Source organism: Apodemus sylvaticus, chromosome 11, assembly GCF_947179515.1.
Source record: "Apodemus sylvaticus chromosome 11, mApoSyl1.1, whole genome shotgun sequence".
Classification (NCBI taxonomy): Eukaryota; Metazoa; Chordata; class Mammalia; order Rodentia; family Muridae; genus Apodemus; species Apodemus sylvaticus.
The window spans coordinates 6,436,597-6,453,982 of NC_067482.1; the positions used below are offsets into that span (position 1 = coordinate 6,436,597).

The 17,386-nt window shown below is 44.1% G+C and overlaps 1 protein-coding gene across 4 annotated transcripts in view; it reads right to left on the reverse strand.

The window, feature by feature from the left end:
* Nucleotides 1-17,386, reverse strand: part of Ptpn13 (protein tyrosine phosphatase non-receptor type 13) — a 164,678-nt gene that overhangs the window by 113,051 nt on the left and 34,241 nt on the right. For all 4 annotated transcript variants that reach the window (XM_052198663.1, XM_052198664.1, XM_052198665.1 and 1 more), the window contains exon 2: nucleotides 11,795-11,914. In XM_052198663.1, the coding sequence (XP_052054623.1) occupies nucleotides 11,795-11,909 (115 nt within the window). In that variant the 5' untranslated portion in view covers nucleotides 11,910-11,914. The remainder of the gene's footprint in view (nucleotides 1-11,794; nucleotides 11,915-17,386) is intronic.

The following is a 17,386-nucleotide window of genomic DNA, read 5'->3' on the forward strand; positions in this document are numbered from 1 at the left end:
TGGTACATGCAAGCTCTACGTACACATATACACACACAAATAAATAAAATGTAATTTAAGAATAAAAAATAAATACAAGCGGCTGTACACATTTGTCGTTGTTGTTGTTGTTGTTGTTAAAAGCTTTCTCTTTGGTGTGAACAATCAGTATACACTCCAGCTAGAAGATGATTCAAATAAGGCCAAGCTGTTACTTAGAACCTTGAGGTGTTGGAGACACTATTAAAGCAGTCTAAATAACTTTCTTCAGATCACCCACCCAGGGAACAAGCTGCCAATGGCTGAAGCCACTGCTGCTATGTGCAAGAAGTTGTGCAGCCAGGCTGCCGCAGGCCACAGGCACGGAATGTATTTCAGAGGTGGTGATAACAGAAATTCCTGCAGGATTAGAGAGCAGAGCAGGGGCAGTCTGGGTGGCGCTACGGTTTGGATCTCTCAGAGACTGAGGAATGGCGTTGCTTGATCTTAATAGGGGAGAGCTGGGTAAGAGGCTGTGCGGTGGGCCCTGGAGGCGGGGGTGGACATGAGACCTCTCCTGTGGACTTACTAACTTCAAGGCTATGGCATACATTCAAATGGAGACTTCAGGTGGGCAGCTGGATTTGGAGCATGAGAGAGAGTCAGGGTTGGATTGACGTTTCTTGGAATTACTGGGACAAAGAATGGAACTGAGAGTCATGAGATTTGATCAGTGATTCCATACATTAAGACAGAAATTGAAAATCCAGGGCTGAGTCTTGGGGTCTTCCTACCACAGACTCTGTTCCTTCTCCGCCTTTCTCCAGCAGTCCCTGGACAGGTGCTGTCATGCTCCATTCACTAAAGCAGCTGTTCTCGCTGCTGCCACAGTCCTTCACAGCGGCCCTTCTGTCCAGCCCCACAGAACCTGGGCTTGACCGTGAAGTGGGAGACTGGGAGTCTAATCCTCGGGGCCAATTCTATTTTAAAATAATATTGTTATTTACTCTCTGAAATCTTTATACATGCAAACAATGCATTGTGATCTTACCTAAGCCCGCTCCCCTGCCTCACCCAATGCTCAGTGGAACCCACCAACCTGTCTTCTCCTCTTCAACCCTTCTTTCCTATTACCACCATTCTTCTCATTGTTATTACAATAAATGCCTCAGCTCCAGCTGTGCTCACCCTATGTGGGGCCATCCTCTGAGGCATGGGTAGCTAGCTACCTGCAGCACGGGGCCAGTCCTCCAGAGCCCTTGGTTTAGAGGCAGTCCTTATAATTTCTGGATGCCTGCTACCATTTTGAACGTAAAGATTACTGAGGGTAAGAACTAACACAGATGCATGAATGCTACCCAGAAGTCTCTGTGCTGTCTTGCTGTCCTGGTGCTGGCTTCCACAAAGGGCAGAGGAGGGCTTGCTCCTGCATCTCTGACTACAGGCCAGCTCTGCCCTGTCTTCAGTACTAAACTCAAAAGAAACGAAGATGAAGCAAGCCTCTGCCAGGGCAGGGCTGGGTGGGAGGTCGGCAGGAGGGGGCTGAGGCAGGAAAGCAGAACTTTAAAAATGTATTACTGAGCAGGTGAGAGAGCTCAGCAGGAAAGGCACCTGTTACCGAGCCTGAGGAGCTGGGCTTGATCTCAGTTCCATGGAGAGAGGGGGGGGAGGAGGGGGGGTAGGGAGGGAGGGAGAGAGAGAGAGAGAGAGAAGGAGGAGGAGGAGGAGGAGGAGGGAGGGGGAGGGAGGGAGAACAGACTCCTGAATGTTGACCTCTGACCTCCACACCTGTGTGCATGCACACATCCACACACATTATTAAATAAAAACTAAATAAATAAACACACAATGTAATAATTTTTAAAAATTCTTTATGGCTTATCACGCTGAAATGAAATCTGTCAGTACAGCCAAGGTCACTGCAACTATTACTTTGGGGGAAAAGTAAGTATTTGAACTTCTGCCTTATGTTCACATGTGTTTATAAAATAACTAATGTACGCTAATGACTGGACTCCAGAGTACTACCAGTGAGACAGAATGGATGCATAAACAAACACAAGACAGAATGCATAAAGCATCTGAGAAACAGATGATACAAAAGATTTCTCTGTAGATAAAAAAAAAAAATCAACCACGATACAGACAAAATGTCTCTTTCTTAACTACATGTGTCCCTTTAAAAGGAAAATGACCACTTAAACATGGTGGATGGTTGGCTTCCAGAGAGAGAGAGAGAGAGAGAGAGAGAACTCAAAGGCAGTCAGGAAACTAAGTCTGGAGAGGGAATAGCAAGAATTTTGGCAGAGAAATGGTACCCAATGTGGAGAAATTGAATTATAGAGCGTGGGGGGGGGCATGGTTTTTCTCTTTCAAAAACACACAGAAATGCCACAAATGTTTTCCACGTGGCCCTAAAGTGCCATGCAGTAAATCTGGAGCAGCTGTGACCACAGAATGTGTTACTTTCAATTTCCAAAACATATACATGGCATTTACGCACTGGATTCTTGAGGTAATATAGTGAAACCATGGAATATATTTTTAAGTAATTATAAAGGCTTCTGCAAACCGACAAGCGAGGGGATTTTAGAGTCGCGGCTGGAATCAGTCTTTAATTCCCACTTCCTGACAACTGAACGGAAGGAACTCGAAGCAAATGTTTTCGAAATCCTTCAAAGAATGTTGGCCAAAGAATATTTAAAAAGTAGGTTCCAGAACCTTGGAGTGTGTGGTGAGGCCCGTGCCTCAGCTGTGCACCAACCACACCCAGGTACACTATTGTAATGACAAAGTAAACCTGACACAAACCAACCCCAGCAGTCAACATGGTTCTCTCTGGACACTTAACTAACATTCCGTGGGAGGAGTTACTGGTCAATCTCAAGTAGCTAGGGGTGAAGTTAGAAACTTGATATGTAAAGAAACAACTTAAAGCACATTTCAGTGTTCTCTCAAACTAAAAACCCACACACTATTTAACAGCCACTCTTTCTTCTTGGGTCCTGCCATTTCCTTTAGAGTTCCACCTTGGACTCTGCAACTATAATCCCAGCACTCAGGATGCTGAGGCTAGCGGGCTGGCAGGTTATGAGCATGAAGACAACGGGGCTATTTAGTAGTTTAGGGACATCTTGGGTTACATAGCAAGACTCTTGTCTCGAAAGGAAGGAAGGAAGGAAGGAAGGAAGGAAGGAAGGAAGGAAGGAAGGAAGGAAGGAAGGAAGGAAGGAAGGAAGGAAGAAAGAAAGAAAGAAAGAAAGAAAGAAAAAGGCAAATGATTATAATTGTGTTAAAACCATGGTATAAAGGGATCAGTCAGCAAAAGCAACAGGGACCAATTTAGAAATTCAGAGTAAAACCATTTCATGTACAAGCTCCTGTCTGGGTTCAAGTAGCTCACACAGAGAATTTATAGACCTCCTGGTTCTATGTTCTATTAGGGTAGCTAACAAAAATCTATGCAGAGCTTACTGCCCAAAACTCTGAAGAATCTGATAAAGCTACTCATAATATAGAATTCTCTAAATACTGAGTTCTTTTCCTATGTGCATCAGAATCCATATACTGATAAATCAATCACCTGATATGGCATCACACTGAAACAGAAACTGCTCAGAACAGCTCCTCTCCGTGTTGGCCTTCTCCTGTCTCCACCTCTTCCTTTCTCCCTTCCCCTCCCGCCATCACCTTATCTCCCCTCCTCTTCCTCATAGTAGCATTGTGTGATAAATTATGATCTTCTGAAATTATAGTATATACTACAGGGTGATGAATTATAAATCGAGAACTTATTTTCTCCTAAGTTTTGTTCCTACTTTTAAAATGTCACTTTCTCTAACATGAAACAGGATAGAATAAACATTCCCTTTCTGAAAATGAAACTGGACAAATGCTCTCAGTGTACCTACAACACAAACTTCACGAATGCTCTCAGTGTTCCTGTGACAAGGCAAACTCGTAATGATGACCTCCTACAAGACATCTGATGTCATTTAGATTAGCTGAGATAGCCAGTCACTGAAAAGCATTTCATTTAAGCTCCCGTAAGCCCGCAAGTCTGCAGCATTTGCACTGTGGTGCAGCTGGTCTCAGATCAAAGACAGCACCCAAATCCACAAGCTTATCCACGAGGGTACAAGACACCAGAGAAGCTGCCTGCTTCTTTTCATTCTTTTAAAATTCCATCGTCATTAGCATAGTGCATACTTCCCATACAGTACCGCCTAGTCAAGAGTTAGACCAAAGCAGAAGTACAAGTCCTCCTACCTGTCCTCCGCCTGCCTGATATTCAGACCTCACAGCTGTGGTCTCAAGAGAAAAGAGATCTGTGTCCTTCCTTACACATCTGCAAAGCAGTCCTGAGCCCATAAAGCTGCTGTGGGGATTATCATTATTATCATTATTATTATTGTTGTTGCTATTAATGTTCCATCATTACCACAGAGCCTCTTCACAAAGGCAGACAGAATGCACAGCACACCTCTGGTTCACTCCTGATGAGCTGCTGACTTGTGTTCTCCCCTGGGGAAAGCAGCGAATGCCCCACAGATGAATCCTGCAGTTTCCAAACCAGATCACACTTCTGTGTTCTCAGTGTTTGGGAACAGTTTTGAGTTTGCTTTTTTATTTTTAGTCTTTTATCTACAAGTCACATTAGAAATACAACTAGAAGAATGAAGATTTGTAATATGTGAATTTCTTTTTTTTTTTTTAAAGATTTATTTATGTTATGTATGTGAGCACACTGTCACTGTCTTCAGACACACCAGAAGAGGGCATCAGATCCCATTACAGATGGTTGTGAGCCACCATGTGGTTGCTGGAAGTTGAACTCAGGACTTCTGGAAGAACAGTCAGTGCTCTTAACCTCTGAGCCATGTCTTTAGCCCCAGTGAATTTGCTCTTTAATTAGAACTAAATTCCTTGGAGAACATCTCTTCTCTCGGTAGTCTACTTAAACACAGCATTCGTAGTTAGCAAAGTCTCCAAGTTAGAGCACTTGATTTAAGGTTTGACAATCAAGCCAATTAGTACATGAGCAGTTAATTATACTGCCTTCCAAATTGATGTTTTACTGTACCTAGTAATTAGCTTGAACTATAACATGATTTAGTTTGTGAAAATATTTATTTGAATATAGATTACCATGGTATAGGCTCTAGAATTTGTTTTAGTTATTATAGAAGTTGTGGAAGTCTTGTAACAAATTACAGAAAATTGTTGCTCCAATCTGATAGATCTACTGTATGGTTTGTTTATTTTTTCCCCACTAGAGTAGGATAAAATATTTATTTCCTTTTTGTTTATATGTTTGTCTTGCTCTTTGTTTTTCCGAGAAAGAGTCTCTCTTGTAGCCCTAGTTGTCCTGGCACTCACTCTGTAGACCAGGCTGGCCTTGAACTCAGAGACCCACCTACCTCTGTCTCCTGAGTGCTGGGATTAACAGAGTGTGCTATCGCTGCCCAGTTAAAATATTTTATTTCTTAGCAACGCAGTCACACCATCCATCTCCTTTCCCTTTTCCCCTTCCCATCTCTTTGTCCCCATCAAACAAGCAAGTTGCAGCCTAAGCCACAGCCACTGCAACCTTGGTATGGCCTCTGATGAGTTAGGCATCTGGTAGTTGGTGCTGAAATATTTACAAGATTCTCCAGGGGAGCCAGAATCACTTGCTAATATAGAAGTAGAAAAATCTGAGTTGTTATTGTTTGTCCTCAGGTTACTTTTGGTCATGGTGTTTTATCAACCACAGAAATCAAACTTTGACACCAACAATTTTCATTACTAATAAAATTACACATCCAAAAGTTATGACAAGTTATAAATAAAATGCCTTGCAACTCTAGCCCACACATTTCTTCTACAGTATTAAGTGATTAAGGATAGAATTTAATTCTCTAGCCATTAGGTACAACATCAGTATGTATTAAAAGTGTTGTCTGTCGGCGTCCCTGAGAGATTGGTTACAGAACCCTCCATGGACACCAACATCTGGGACTACTTATCCTATACAAAAACTGTCATACTATTTACATATGTGCATCTTTATGATGACTTATACTGAATGCTCTGTGAAGGAATCATGACAAGATAACGCTCTGTTCAGTGTAAACACAGTCACAGCCACCAGCCTAGTCATGCTTTCAATCCAAGGTTGTCTGAATTCATGGGGTGAAACTCACATGTGGAGAGTAGGTTGCACTTGACAGAAACCAATATGTCTTTAGTTTCAGTTCTACTCCACAGGCCAACAAGCTTTTAAAGACCTCCTGCACCCCTGCTGTGACACCCTGCATCCCTGCCCTGTGAGTCCTGCACCCCTGCTGTGACACCCTGCATCCCTGCCCTGTGAGTCCTGCATCCCTGCCCTGTGACACCCTGCATACCTACTCTGTAACACCCTGCATCCCTGCTGTTGACACCCTGCATCCCTGCCCTGTGACACCCTGCATCCCTGCTGTGACACCCTGCATCCTGCCCTGTGACACCCTGCATTCCTGCTCTGTGACACCCTGCATCCTGCCCTGTGACACCCTGCATCCCTGCCCTGTGACACCCTGCATCCCTGCCCTGTGACACCCTGCATCCCTGCTCTGTGACACCCTGCATCCCTGCTGTGACACCCTGCATCCCTGCTGTAACACCCTGTATCCCTGCTCTGTGAGTCCTGCATCCCTGCCCTGTGACACCCTGCATCCCTGCTCTGTGACACCCTGTATCCCTGCTTTGTGACACCCTGCACCCCTGCTCTGTGACGCACTGCATCCCTGCTGTGACACCCTGCACCCCTGCTCTGTGAGTCCTGCACCCCTGCCCTGTGACACCCTGCATCCCTGCCCTGTGACACCCTGCATCCCTGCCCTGTAACACCCTGCACCCCTGCCCTGTGACACCCTGCATCCCTGCTCTGTGCCGCACTGCATCACTGCTCTGTGGCGACTGTAACTCCTCAGTTTGGACTTTTCAGGTCGCAAGGTGGGGTGGGGGGTATTTTCGAATTTCACCATAAAGAATACTTTGGCTCCTTTGAACTTCAACACTGAAACACTAAAGGAATCAAGTAGAGAACACTCCGCATCAGATGCTTCCATCTGGTAGGCTTGACGCTCAAATGTGACTCAAATACACCTATAAAACGTCTGATTCGAGGAGCTCACTGTCATGAAGAAATAACACGGGCCTGTGTTTCTGAGAACGGAGAGCTTCCTTGTAAATTCAGGAGAAGGGGTACAGTCACCGCGCAGGGTTTCACATGCTCACACCAGCCTACTCCCCAACGTGAGTGGGAACCGCTGCTCTTTACACGCAGGCTCTCACTGTGAAGGAAAGATGGCACCACTGCTCAACTGGCTTGCTTCTTGTTCTTACCCTTACTCCAGCTTTATGTGCCGCCATAATGCTATGTGCTTTTGCCGCAGCTTATAAAGCTACAAATGAGACAAAAAGAGGAGCACTGGCAAGTCTGAAAGTGTAACTAGTACCTACTTTACCCAGATTATATAACTCCATCGTGGTGTAAGAAATAAGTTCAGGGGAGAGATGGGATCTAAATTGTTCTTCTTTGTTACCATTAAGAACAATACTATTTACTATACAAATTATGCAACATTTTAAAATTCCCCCAAGTGTGAAAGGTGATGCTGCATTTCTCAGCAGGGATGGGACTTGAGAACAGCATCCTTCCCCTGTAAGCTCTCTACATTTTTAACTGCCTGGTTAGAAGGCATAAAGTCAAAACAATGTGAGAATACACAGGTCCTGCTGGCATGTTTGCAGTCTACGGCCTGTTCTCTACAAGGGCTTCGTACACTTGTCAGACAACCTACACTGTTTTCAGAATGTCAAATATTAAATTTAATTTCATGTTTTATGGTTTGTTTCCAGGGAACAAATAGGGCGATTTCATCTAGTTCAAACACATTTAACTTGAAGGACCTGTTAATTCTGGTCTTACAGATACAAGGCAAGATGTGGCATGTCAAAGACAGCTGATGAGGCCTCTCAGTCTACTGAATTATGATGGCGGATAAATAGAGATACAAGAAAAGTGAGCAGGTAGGGCCAGGTCTTTTGAAAGCTGAACTACTACATAAAAATTTACTTGAAAAATTTCAGTCCATAAAACCTTCTTTTATTTTACTATGAAGGCTTTGAAAAAGTCCCAAAGCCAAGTCCAAGCTCACTATCAACAAGGATTTATTTTTGGACTATTATGTAGATTGATCGACGTGCGATCTCCAACACTTGTTTGTATCGTTTCAAGGATGCTTTGGCTACTTTTAAGCACAGTGCATTTCTGTATGGATTTTAGGCCAGTCTCACTTTGTACAAAACCACAGCCTGTCGGGATTCACCATCAATTTAGAGAAATCTGCCCGACTTGTAGTAATGCGTCTTCTCACCACGAAGTGAGGCACAGCTCCATTTCTACCTTGGCCTCTTAACTTTATTACTAAGGTCTTCACTTATGTTTCCTCGGATTTATTTCTCATTTTTTCAAATTTTAAATTTTCTTATTTTAATTGTTACATTTCTATAAAATAGTAATTGAAGATTTCAGTTTCTAAGTTTTCATTGCTACTACGCAGGAATACTTTTTTTTTAATATCAGTGTGCTGGAGAAACTGAGGGCTTTAAAAAATATATATATTTATATGTTCCCCTGCACATAGCATCCTGCTTCCCAATTAGCTGAATAAGACAGACCAAGAGGCGCATACAATTAGGAAGATACAATGTGTTGTGACTCTTAGATGAAATTCCTCCAGAAAATTCATCTCAATTATCACATTCAAGTTAAAGAATAACAACTTCTCTTCTAGGCATGAATGTAAAACTATGTTCCCTGTTACTTATTTAAAAAAAAAAAATCACAGTTACAGTACAGACCACATAAAAATGGAGGAGACACACTGAGGCAAATGTCAAAGAAGAGGGTCACAGGTGGGTCAGAACAGATCAGGATGGAGTGCAGAGAGTAGTTAAAAGGGAAGTTCCAGGCCGCTAATACCATTCACTATCCCGGAAAATTAGTACAGCTCACACATGCACAGTAAAAAGACTACAAAGTATTTTTAAATCAATCATTAACAACCTTGAGTTCTAGCTTGGAGGCTGAAAGAACTTGCTCTTTTCAAATCACCAAAGAATAATCAGAAAGCTGGGCTGTATGGCAGTCACAAAAAATCAGTAATCGCAGAGGGTATGCACACGTGACACAAGGCGAGAGAACAGAAGGCGAGCAGAGGACCGCCACCACTACCGCGTGTCAGAAGTGACACGAACAGTTCCCTATGTTGCCCTCCCCAAGGAGACACTCCTTGGCAGATGCTCTGTCGGCAAGGCTTCAGCATTGTGGTCCTATGAACAGCAGCCAGGAAGATCTCGGCCTTGGCGGGCAGAAGGGGAGGAGGCTGGGGTATGCTCTGGCCTTCTGCTCAGCAATCCCCAGCAAGCGCTGCTCCCACTCTGCAGGCTCAGCGCAGTCCTCAGCACTGCAAGGACGCAGGAGCATGCTGCACCACGTATGTCCTGAGAGGACACAGAGCAACAGGCTCAAGGGGACGGGGCGAAGCCACCACCAAGCACCAGAGAAAGCTTTATACAAGGACACAGAGAGATGAAGATGGCCAAGAGAGGCAGACATTATTTCAGAAACATAAACGGATGGAGGACATTCGTTCCATCTGCTCCTCCTGCTCACCCCCCGCCCCCCAGGGTCACTCATACACATACGATCTAAAAAGCATAGGGTCCATCCTCAGCTAACTGGACAGTGATCATTTTCCTTCAGCTCGCTGTATCGGGGTCAGGAGGAAAGCTTATGGGGAAATGGCGCTGCATTATCAAGCGTGAAGACTGTGCAGATCAAACAAACTCAGGGCTCCTTCTAACAAGTGGAAATTCCCACCTCACAACCACAATCACTGCTGATTTCCCGGCTGTCAACAGAGCCAAACTTAATTTGTTCCCATTACCGCTATTATTCAGCTACTTATGCTGAGGGCCGTCCAGTTACTGACTCCCATTGGTATATGAGGCACAGTGAGCTGCCTCACAGTGAATTTTACAACACATCTAATACGCCTTTTAATGTAAAGTGCCAATATATTACGCAACGATCACTGCTCGGTGATGGGAGCTGTGAACACAGCTTTCAATCTCTAACAGCATTATGAAATCTGAAGAAGGATTAAACCCCCAGGGTACTCAGAGTGGGCAAGCTCCTTCACACTCTGTGAGTCACGGCCAGTCGGTGTAATAAAGAGCTGTCATGGCTCCCCCCCTGAACATCTGTCGTGTGCACTGTCGGTCATTCCTCTGAACCCTGTTTGGAAGCCATGAGCTTCTTACACGCATCTGTCTGATGCGAATCAATGCCCCAAGGGCAACAATGACACCTTCCATTCTTTGGCCCCTCCCACAGCACCTCACAAGGAGAGGTTTCTTAACATTAATTGACTATTGTTACGTGCTAATTGAGTAAGATACCTTTGAAGCATGGCTGTATGCTCCATACTCTGGACTGCCTATAATTCTGAATTTTCTGAAAAAGTAAACAAGCAAATGCAACAGTGTTTATCTAAAGGAGGTTTTGTAGCTGATTTCAGGTAAGAAGAGTTCTGTTATTTAGACTAGCCCTGGCTCTAAGCAAAGATCTCCATGCATCCAGGACAGTACTCCAAGGCCCTGAATGATGAGCAGCAACAGCTGGGCCCAGGTACTTTTTGTTCCCTGGACTGAAAATCATTAACAGTGGCAGCAACAAAGCATCAGCCATTTGTCCTGAGCCCTTGTCTCCGAAAGTTCTGTTCATTCGCTCTGGACTCTCCGTCCACCTGTGCTCACCCCTACGTCTTCCTGAGACGTCCCCATGGCAGTTGACAATTTCATCCTCAGACAGTTCGTAAACTGCAGCACGCATCAGTGTCCTCAAAGGCTCATCAGTGAACAAACTCCCTGAGAGTCTCTTACCTTAGTGAGCCTGTGGTGTGGGCCTGGGCGCGGGCATGCTAACAAGGCTCCACAAAGACTACTTACCAGTTCTGCACTTTAGAGACTATTACTCTCCTCAATGTCACCTATCTCTGTCATGTTTATTGTGTCTAGTTTATTTACTCAAGTTTTAAAGATGGATTCTTCCATTAGACAAAGCTCCTTGTCCACATAGGTGGCAACCATGTGGGGTGAACAACATCTCAGAAAATCCTTTAGACAACTGAAGGCTAACTTCAAACTCCTAAGAGCATGGCGACCTTCTTGGCCAAGCGACCAGCTAAGAGGGAAGCGCAGAACCACTTACTCAGCCGCCCAGCCCCAGCGTCCAGCAACAGGAATGCACCAGTTCCTCTCTCAGGTAGGAAAGTTTACCTCAGTCCCTTTCACAAGGTCGACTCCTACTTTGCTTTCAAGCATGAGCTCTGGGGAAATGCAATACATGGAGGCCTTTCTTTTCCTCCCTACGCCAAGCCAGATCCTCCTGCCGTGTGATCTCAGTCACTGAAGGCCCTGGCTTCACGGCCCTTGCCACAGTTATATTTGCTTATATCAGTGCTTTATTAATAGTTACTCTGTACACTGAAACATAAGCTCCCAATGAATATCAATGCTTTTATTTTGAGATTGACTTTGTTTCCAGTGATGGGTATAGAAACAGGTAGATGCAATGTGTTCATATAAACACAAGCAAGGTGAATTTCTCCAGCCCTGAGAAACATGGTAAGGTATTTTTTTCTACACTCTACCAAAACCAGGAATACTGAAACAGAAACCTAATTGACTACCAGTTACCTGTTTTTCAACTACTCAACACGCAGATTAAGAAATGCCTTACCTCTCCTGAATACTTCTTGCAGGCTTTCTGCACTCTGATTCAGTACAGCCCAGATCTCCTCTTCCTGCAGAGGTCCACCCCGAACCTCCAGGGCCTCTGCCAGTGACACGTGCATATTACCTAGGAAATAAAAGTGGAGGGACTTTATTCACGAGCATCCTGACTGTGAGTTTATCAGTAAAAGCTCTATATTGGGGCAAGCTACATACTCCCATCTACTCATTTCTTAGTGTGGCCTTCAATCTAAACATAACCCTACAGTTTTAAACTTGAAAAGTAAGGGAACTGGACAACTCCTTAGAACAATATCTTGGTCTGCCAACAATGTTAACCACAAAGAGTCTTGGGAAAAGTACTGGGGAGGACTTCGTGAGGGAAGAAGGGGAACGCAGGAAGTCACCACCTGCAGACAGTGAATCAGGCGCTGCAAGGCTTTCCAGTGCTGACCTGACTCAAGCTCTCTCATTTCCCTCTCAAACACAGAGAGGGACAGAGAAGACGTCACAGCTACACAAGAGGAAGCTGTGGAGAGAATAAAGCCCATTGCTTGTGCTCAGTAACCGCAAGCTCACACTGGAAGGAGTCAGCTATCCCTACGCCCAGCCTTGCTGCGAATTCCCTGAATTCCCTGCCTGCTCCTAGGAAAGTCATTGCCCCTCAGCACCTGTTTCCCATCCGTGGCCTGGGAATGGTGATGATGGTGGTGGCAGTGGTGATGCCCCTCAGGGTATCTATGACAAGAAAAGAACATATGCTTGAGACTGTGTTTTGTAATTTAACCTCCTACAGAAACTAAATTAACAAAAGACCAGAAAAGTTTCTCTGAGGCTATACTTTTATGACAATTTTCATAGTGTTTTTATAGGTGATGTATTGATAAAATTTAAGATTTTCTATTGGGCTCAATAATTCTACTTTAATTTGGGGAGGAGAAATTATCACCTCTTAAACTCCTCCCATATGCATATTCCTGAGCTGATATATCTCAGAGAAATGGATCCTTTATAGTGACGGCTAAGACCTGTGCTTCCCCCATAAACTGCGATACTACTATAGGAGACTATCTGTTGGTAGATAGAAGCCAGTGGGCCTAGAAACAGACTGCAGGAAACTGCATGTGTTAATAAGCATTATAGTTATCTTAATCATAGCTGTTACAGTTTTAAAAATTAGCCCACAAAAACATCTGGTTTAGACAGTCAACTTGCATTTACCCAACCACCAAGAAAACGGGTGATCTGAAGGAGCCAATGGGGGAAAACGGGGTGCTTCTAATTGGGGAAGGGAAGTTAAGGGTAAAATAACAGTAAGAATATCCAAAAAAGCTACAAGCAATCATACTATTGCTAATCTACCTAAAACTATGTACAATGCATGTAAGTTGGCACACAAATATGCATATATAGTTTAATTAAAACTTCTCCATCCGATCTGATAATGCTCCCCACAAGAGCCACACATCAGTTAGCAAAAACCTAACAGCAGGCATGAGAAGTCCTCCTCTGAGCTGTTGGTCAGGGCTGTCCAAGAGGAACTGAGCACAGGTTATTGCAGTGCCATTGGTTTTCTCCCAGAGATGGAAGGCAAGTCCCTATTGCTGAAGACACTATTCTCTTTGGATACAAGGCCCAGAGACCCTGAGGTAGATCTGATGTGGATGCCTCTTCCCTAAGAACTAACTTTCATGATACCAGAAGGTGTCCTGCAAGCTTCCAAAGGAGGGAGGCAACCAGCAGTCCAACGAAGCTATGAGGCCCGTGATCCGCAAGAGCCAGCGTGTCAGGATGCCCTAAGGGAGCAGCCATGGCACACATGCCTTACAGGTAACCAGCAGCTCTCTAAGTGAACGTAAGCCACATCCAACAGGACGGAAAGCGTGCCTGGTACTGAAATCCTAGCCAAGTAAGCACTAGTGAAGTCATGGATACTAGAGAATTTACAACCTAGCACAATCCTAACAATAATATATAAAGGCTTGTCCCTGGACCCACAGGTTAAGTGGAGTCTTCACCCCTTATCAAGGAATCTTGTCTTGGCAACAGATAGACATCATTACATACAGCCACAACTGATCAAATCGCATGGTTGTGGAGTCAGTCCCAAGTGATACATCTACAACACAATGCCCAGACAAGAGTGGGCTCAGGATCACTGTTGAAGAGGTGGGAAGGGTCAAAGAGACAGAGAGGACCAGGGAGTCTGTGGGAGACTTTGTCTCTTATAAATGCCAAAAAAACTACACCCCGAAAGTCTCACCAACATTGACGCTTAAATGAGCCAAACAGGCACAACAACAGACGTGCTAACATGGGGGGAGGGGGGTAGAGAACTCAAGAGGCCCCAAAAATATTTAAAAATTTATACTTATAATCCCATCTGTGAAACAAAGCAACTCCGGCTACAAGTGAGGTCTTTTCACCTGTCTATCTAGATGAATACTATGGAAATGAAAAAGGAATATAGAAGAGTCTGCTGTGAAAGTTAGAGTTTCTATTCGGCTTGTAAAAGGAATGAGGTTGTTGAAGGCTGGAGAGATGGCTCAGCGGTTGAGAGCACTGACTGCTCTTCAGAAGCTCCTGAGTTCACATCCCAGCACCCACATGGTGGCTCACAACCATCTGTAATGAGATCTGACGCCCTCTTCTGGGGTGTCTGAAGACAGCAGACAGCTACAATGTACTCAGATATAATAATAAATAAATCTTAAAAAAAAAAAAGAAAAGAAAGAAAAAGAAATCTTAAAAAAAAAAAAAAAGAATGGGCTGTTTACTCTGGTGCGTCTCTGGGTTTCCACGGGCCTCGTTATAACAGCGGCATATCATTAGAACAGGCGATGCATTGCCAAGAGATACGTGAGTTATTATCATCCTCATGAGATGTTTTAATAAACTGATGTTTCAACAGAGGCATGGAGATCCTATTAGCAATCAGATACTAGCGTGGCTTGTGAGAGGGAATGCCCTGCAGCCAGTTTCCAAAGTGTCTGAAAACCGGTTAGATCACTCCTGAGCCTACACACCCTGCAGAAAGACCTTGCATAAGCAGGGATTCTTTGAAGAGAGTTGTGCTGGTTTCCATGTCTCCCCTAGAGCTGATGGGGTGTGGGAAGAGGCCTTCCTTTACCTGAAGGGAGTGAAAGAGGTTTCATTTGGAGCACTTGAAGGGCTTGATGTATTCTTTGGAGCTAGCTCAGTATCTGATAAAGATAGTGGTTATCACCCCGAGGTCCCCCCAGAGGGAGGGGGCATGTGCTATCAAAGTGGGGCCGCAGTTGTCTGGGTGGGGGAGGTGAAAGGCAGGGCAGCAGGACTCAGTGGACGCAGCCAACACCCCTCCTAGAGGGTAAGCGTGCCCCAGAATGTAGGTAGGCAGTGCCTGCAGCTGCACAACTCCACAGTTACACCACACAGCCCCTGAAGGAACCAACGCCATGGAGCGGGAATACTAAACGGTAACTTGCAGGGTCTATGAATCTCACGTCAGAAAGTTGTTCCTCCCCAGGCACTGGGTCAAGGGTCAAGTACTTGCAAGTCCTAGCATGAGCATGCAGAGGTGAGCCAGAACTAGGTGAGAACAAGAGAGGAATGAAGAGAGAAGAGAAGGAAAGGGAGGGGAGGACAGGGACTACAATCACTACTAGAGACTGGCCTGAGCGACAGACAGCTGACACCCTCCAGGGTCAGGAGACTGGCCAGCTGGAGGGGAGGTCCTTTCTGGACTGTCACTGGCAGTGTAGTTCCACTCTTAAAAGCCATGTGAAACAGCACGGGTCATCCTTGACCGCATACCCAGTTCAAAACCAAGGAGTCGGGGAAGGCTGCCTGCCTGCCTTCCTCTCTGGGTTTGCAGCTTTAAGTGCGCTGTGAACAGACAAAGCGACCGAGCAGTGGATGGCAGCGGTCAGCGCAGCCTGCCAGCACAGGCGTGTGACTGGGAAGGAGCCGCTCAAGCTTGCGGCACAAGCTTGAAGTGTTGACCCGTGATATGCTGTGCAGGCACTTTTAATTAGGGGCTCCACTGTGTCTTTTAAGTATCTGTAATTACTTCTGCTATCAAAGGGTAAGGAGAGAAAGATGCACCTGTGTTTCATATAGAGGGGCAGAGAAACAGCCTTTGAGAAACGAAGACAAAGGGAAATGACGTTATACAGAATTGCCTATGATTCCTCCTTAGGCGTCCTCTTTGCAATGCAATGTATTTGTGGTATGTATGTGCACACATATTTTCACTAAAATTATAATCTTCAAGTTTTTATTTATACTTTTAAAGAAACTGGTTTTCAAAACTTCACTAATTTAGTCCTTACATAGAAGAAAAATAATTTTTAAAACAAAAGGTATCTTTTCATGCAACAAAACTTTCCCAGTGCTTGATTTGATGCTCACCCCACTGGGTTCTGAACTATATTATATTAACCATCTGCTAAATTTTATTTGAAGTAATATGTTTGTTTTTCCAGTATAAAGTTTCCAAGCATTCTTGTGGCTAAAATTTAAAACCACAAAAATATTTGATTTTCAAAATAGTCCCGTTAAGATAACACAATGGATTTTATTTAGTTTACATCTTTACTAGAAGAAAAAAAGTTTTATGATTTTTAATAACTACCTCACCTGGTCACCCAATCTGAGAATAAAGAATTGTGGAAACTTGTAAGTCAGCCAACAGATGATGGGAAGAATTAGGAAAAGTGTAAAGGTCACTGTTCCAAGTGTCACCTTTAGAGATGGCATTAGACAGTGCGTAGAGGACATGTAGGTGAGTGACTGTAGAAACATGTATGTTAGTGACTATGGGAGCATGTAGGTGACTGCTACTATCTGCCTATGTTACTCTTTTTCCATAAACAAAACAATTTTATTTCATTTATGTTCTTGATATATGGTATATGACAACTACAAAGTTGTTGTTTATTTGTTTCCGGTTGCTTTAATTCTCTCCATGCGGCACAGGAGAATTAGCTCTCAAGAAAGGCTATCAACTAAGAACAACCTTAAGAAACCTCAAAAGAAGCCAGGCAGTGGTGGCGCACGCCTTTAATCCCAGCACTTGGGAGGCAGAGGCAGGCGGATTTCTGAGTTCGAGGTCAGCCTGGTCTACAGAGTGAGTTCCAGGACAGCCAGTGCTGCACAGAGAAACCCTGTCTCAAAAAACCAAAAAACCAAAAAAATAAAAAAATAAAAAAAAAGGTAAAAGGGAAACAAAGACTTGGTGATAATGAGCACAGCCAGAGCAGTTACCGACCACTACCTGAGCACAGCAAATGACACAGAAAGGAAGCCGACGGAGAAGATGAGAACAGACAAATGACATCACAAGTTTGCCGAGGAGCAAATCTCACTATTTGAATAAATAAATGAATAAGAACTAAGAAAGAGCTAAAAATTAATAACTTAGTAAAGCAACAAATCTCCAAAATGAAGAGAAGAGAAATCATTCTAGACCTTCCATTAACTCTCCAGTTGAAAGACACATTATTTGAAAAGATTCAAACACAAGACCCAACTATTAGCTGATTTCAAGGACCTTGTCTCCTGGGTAAAGATATGTATGGACTAAGAAGGAAAGGATAGGAAATTACATCTAAATAAG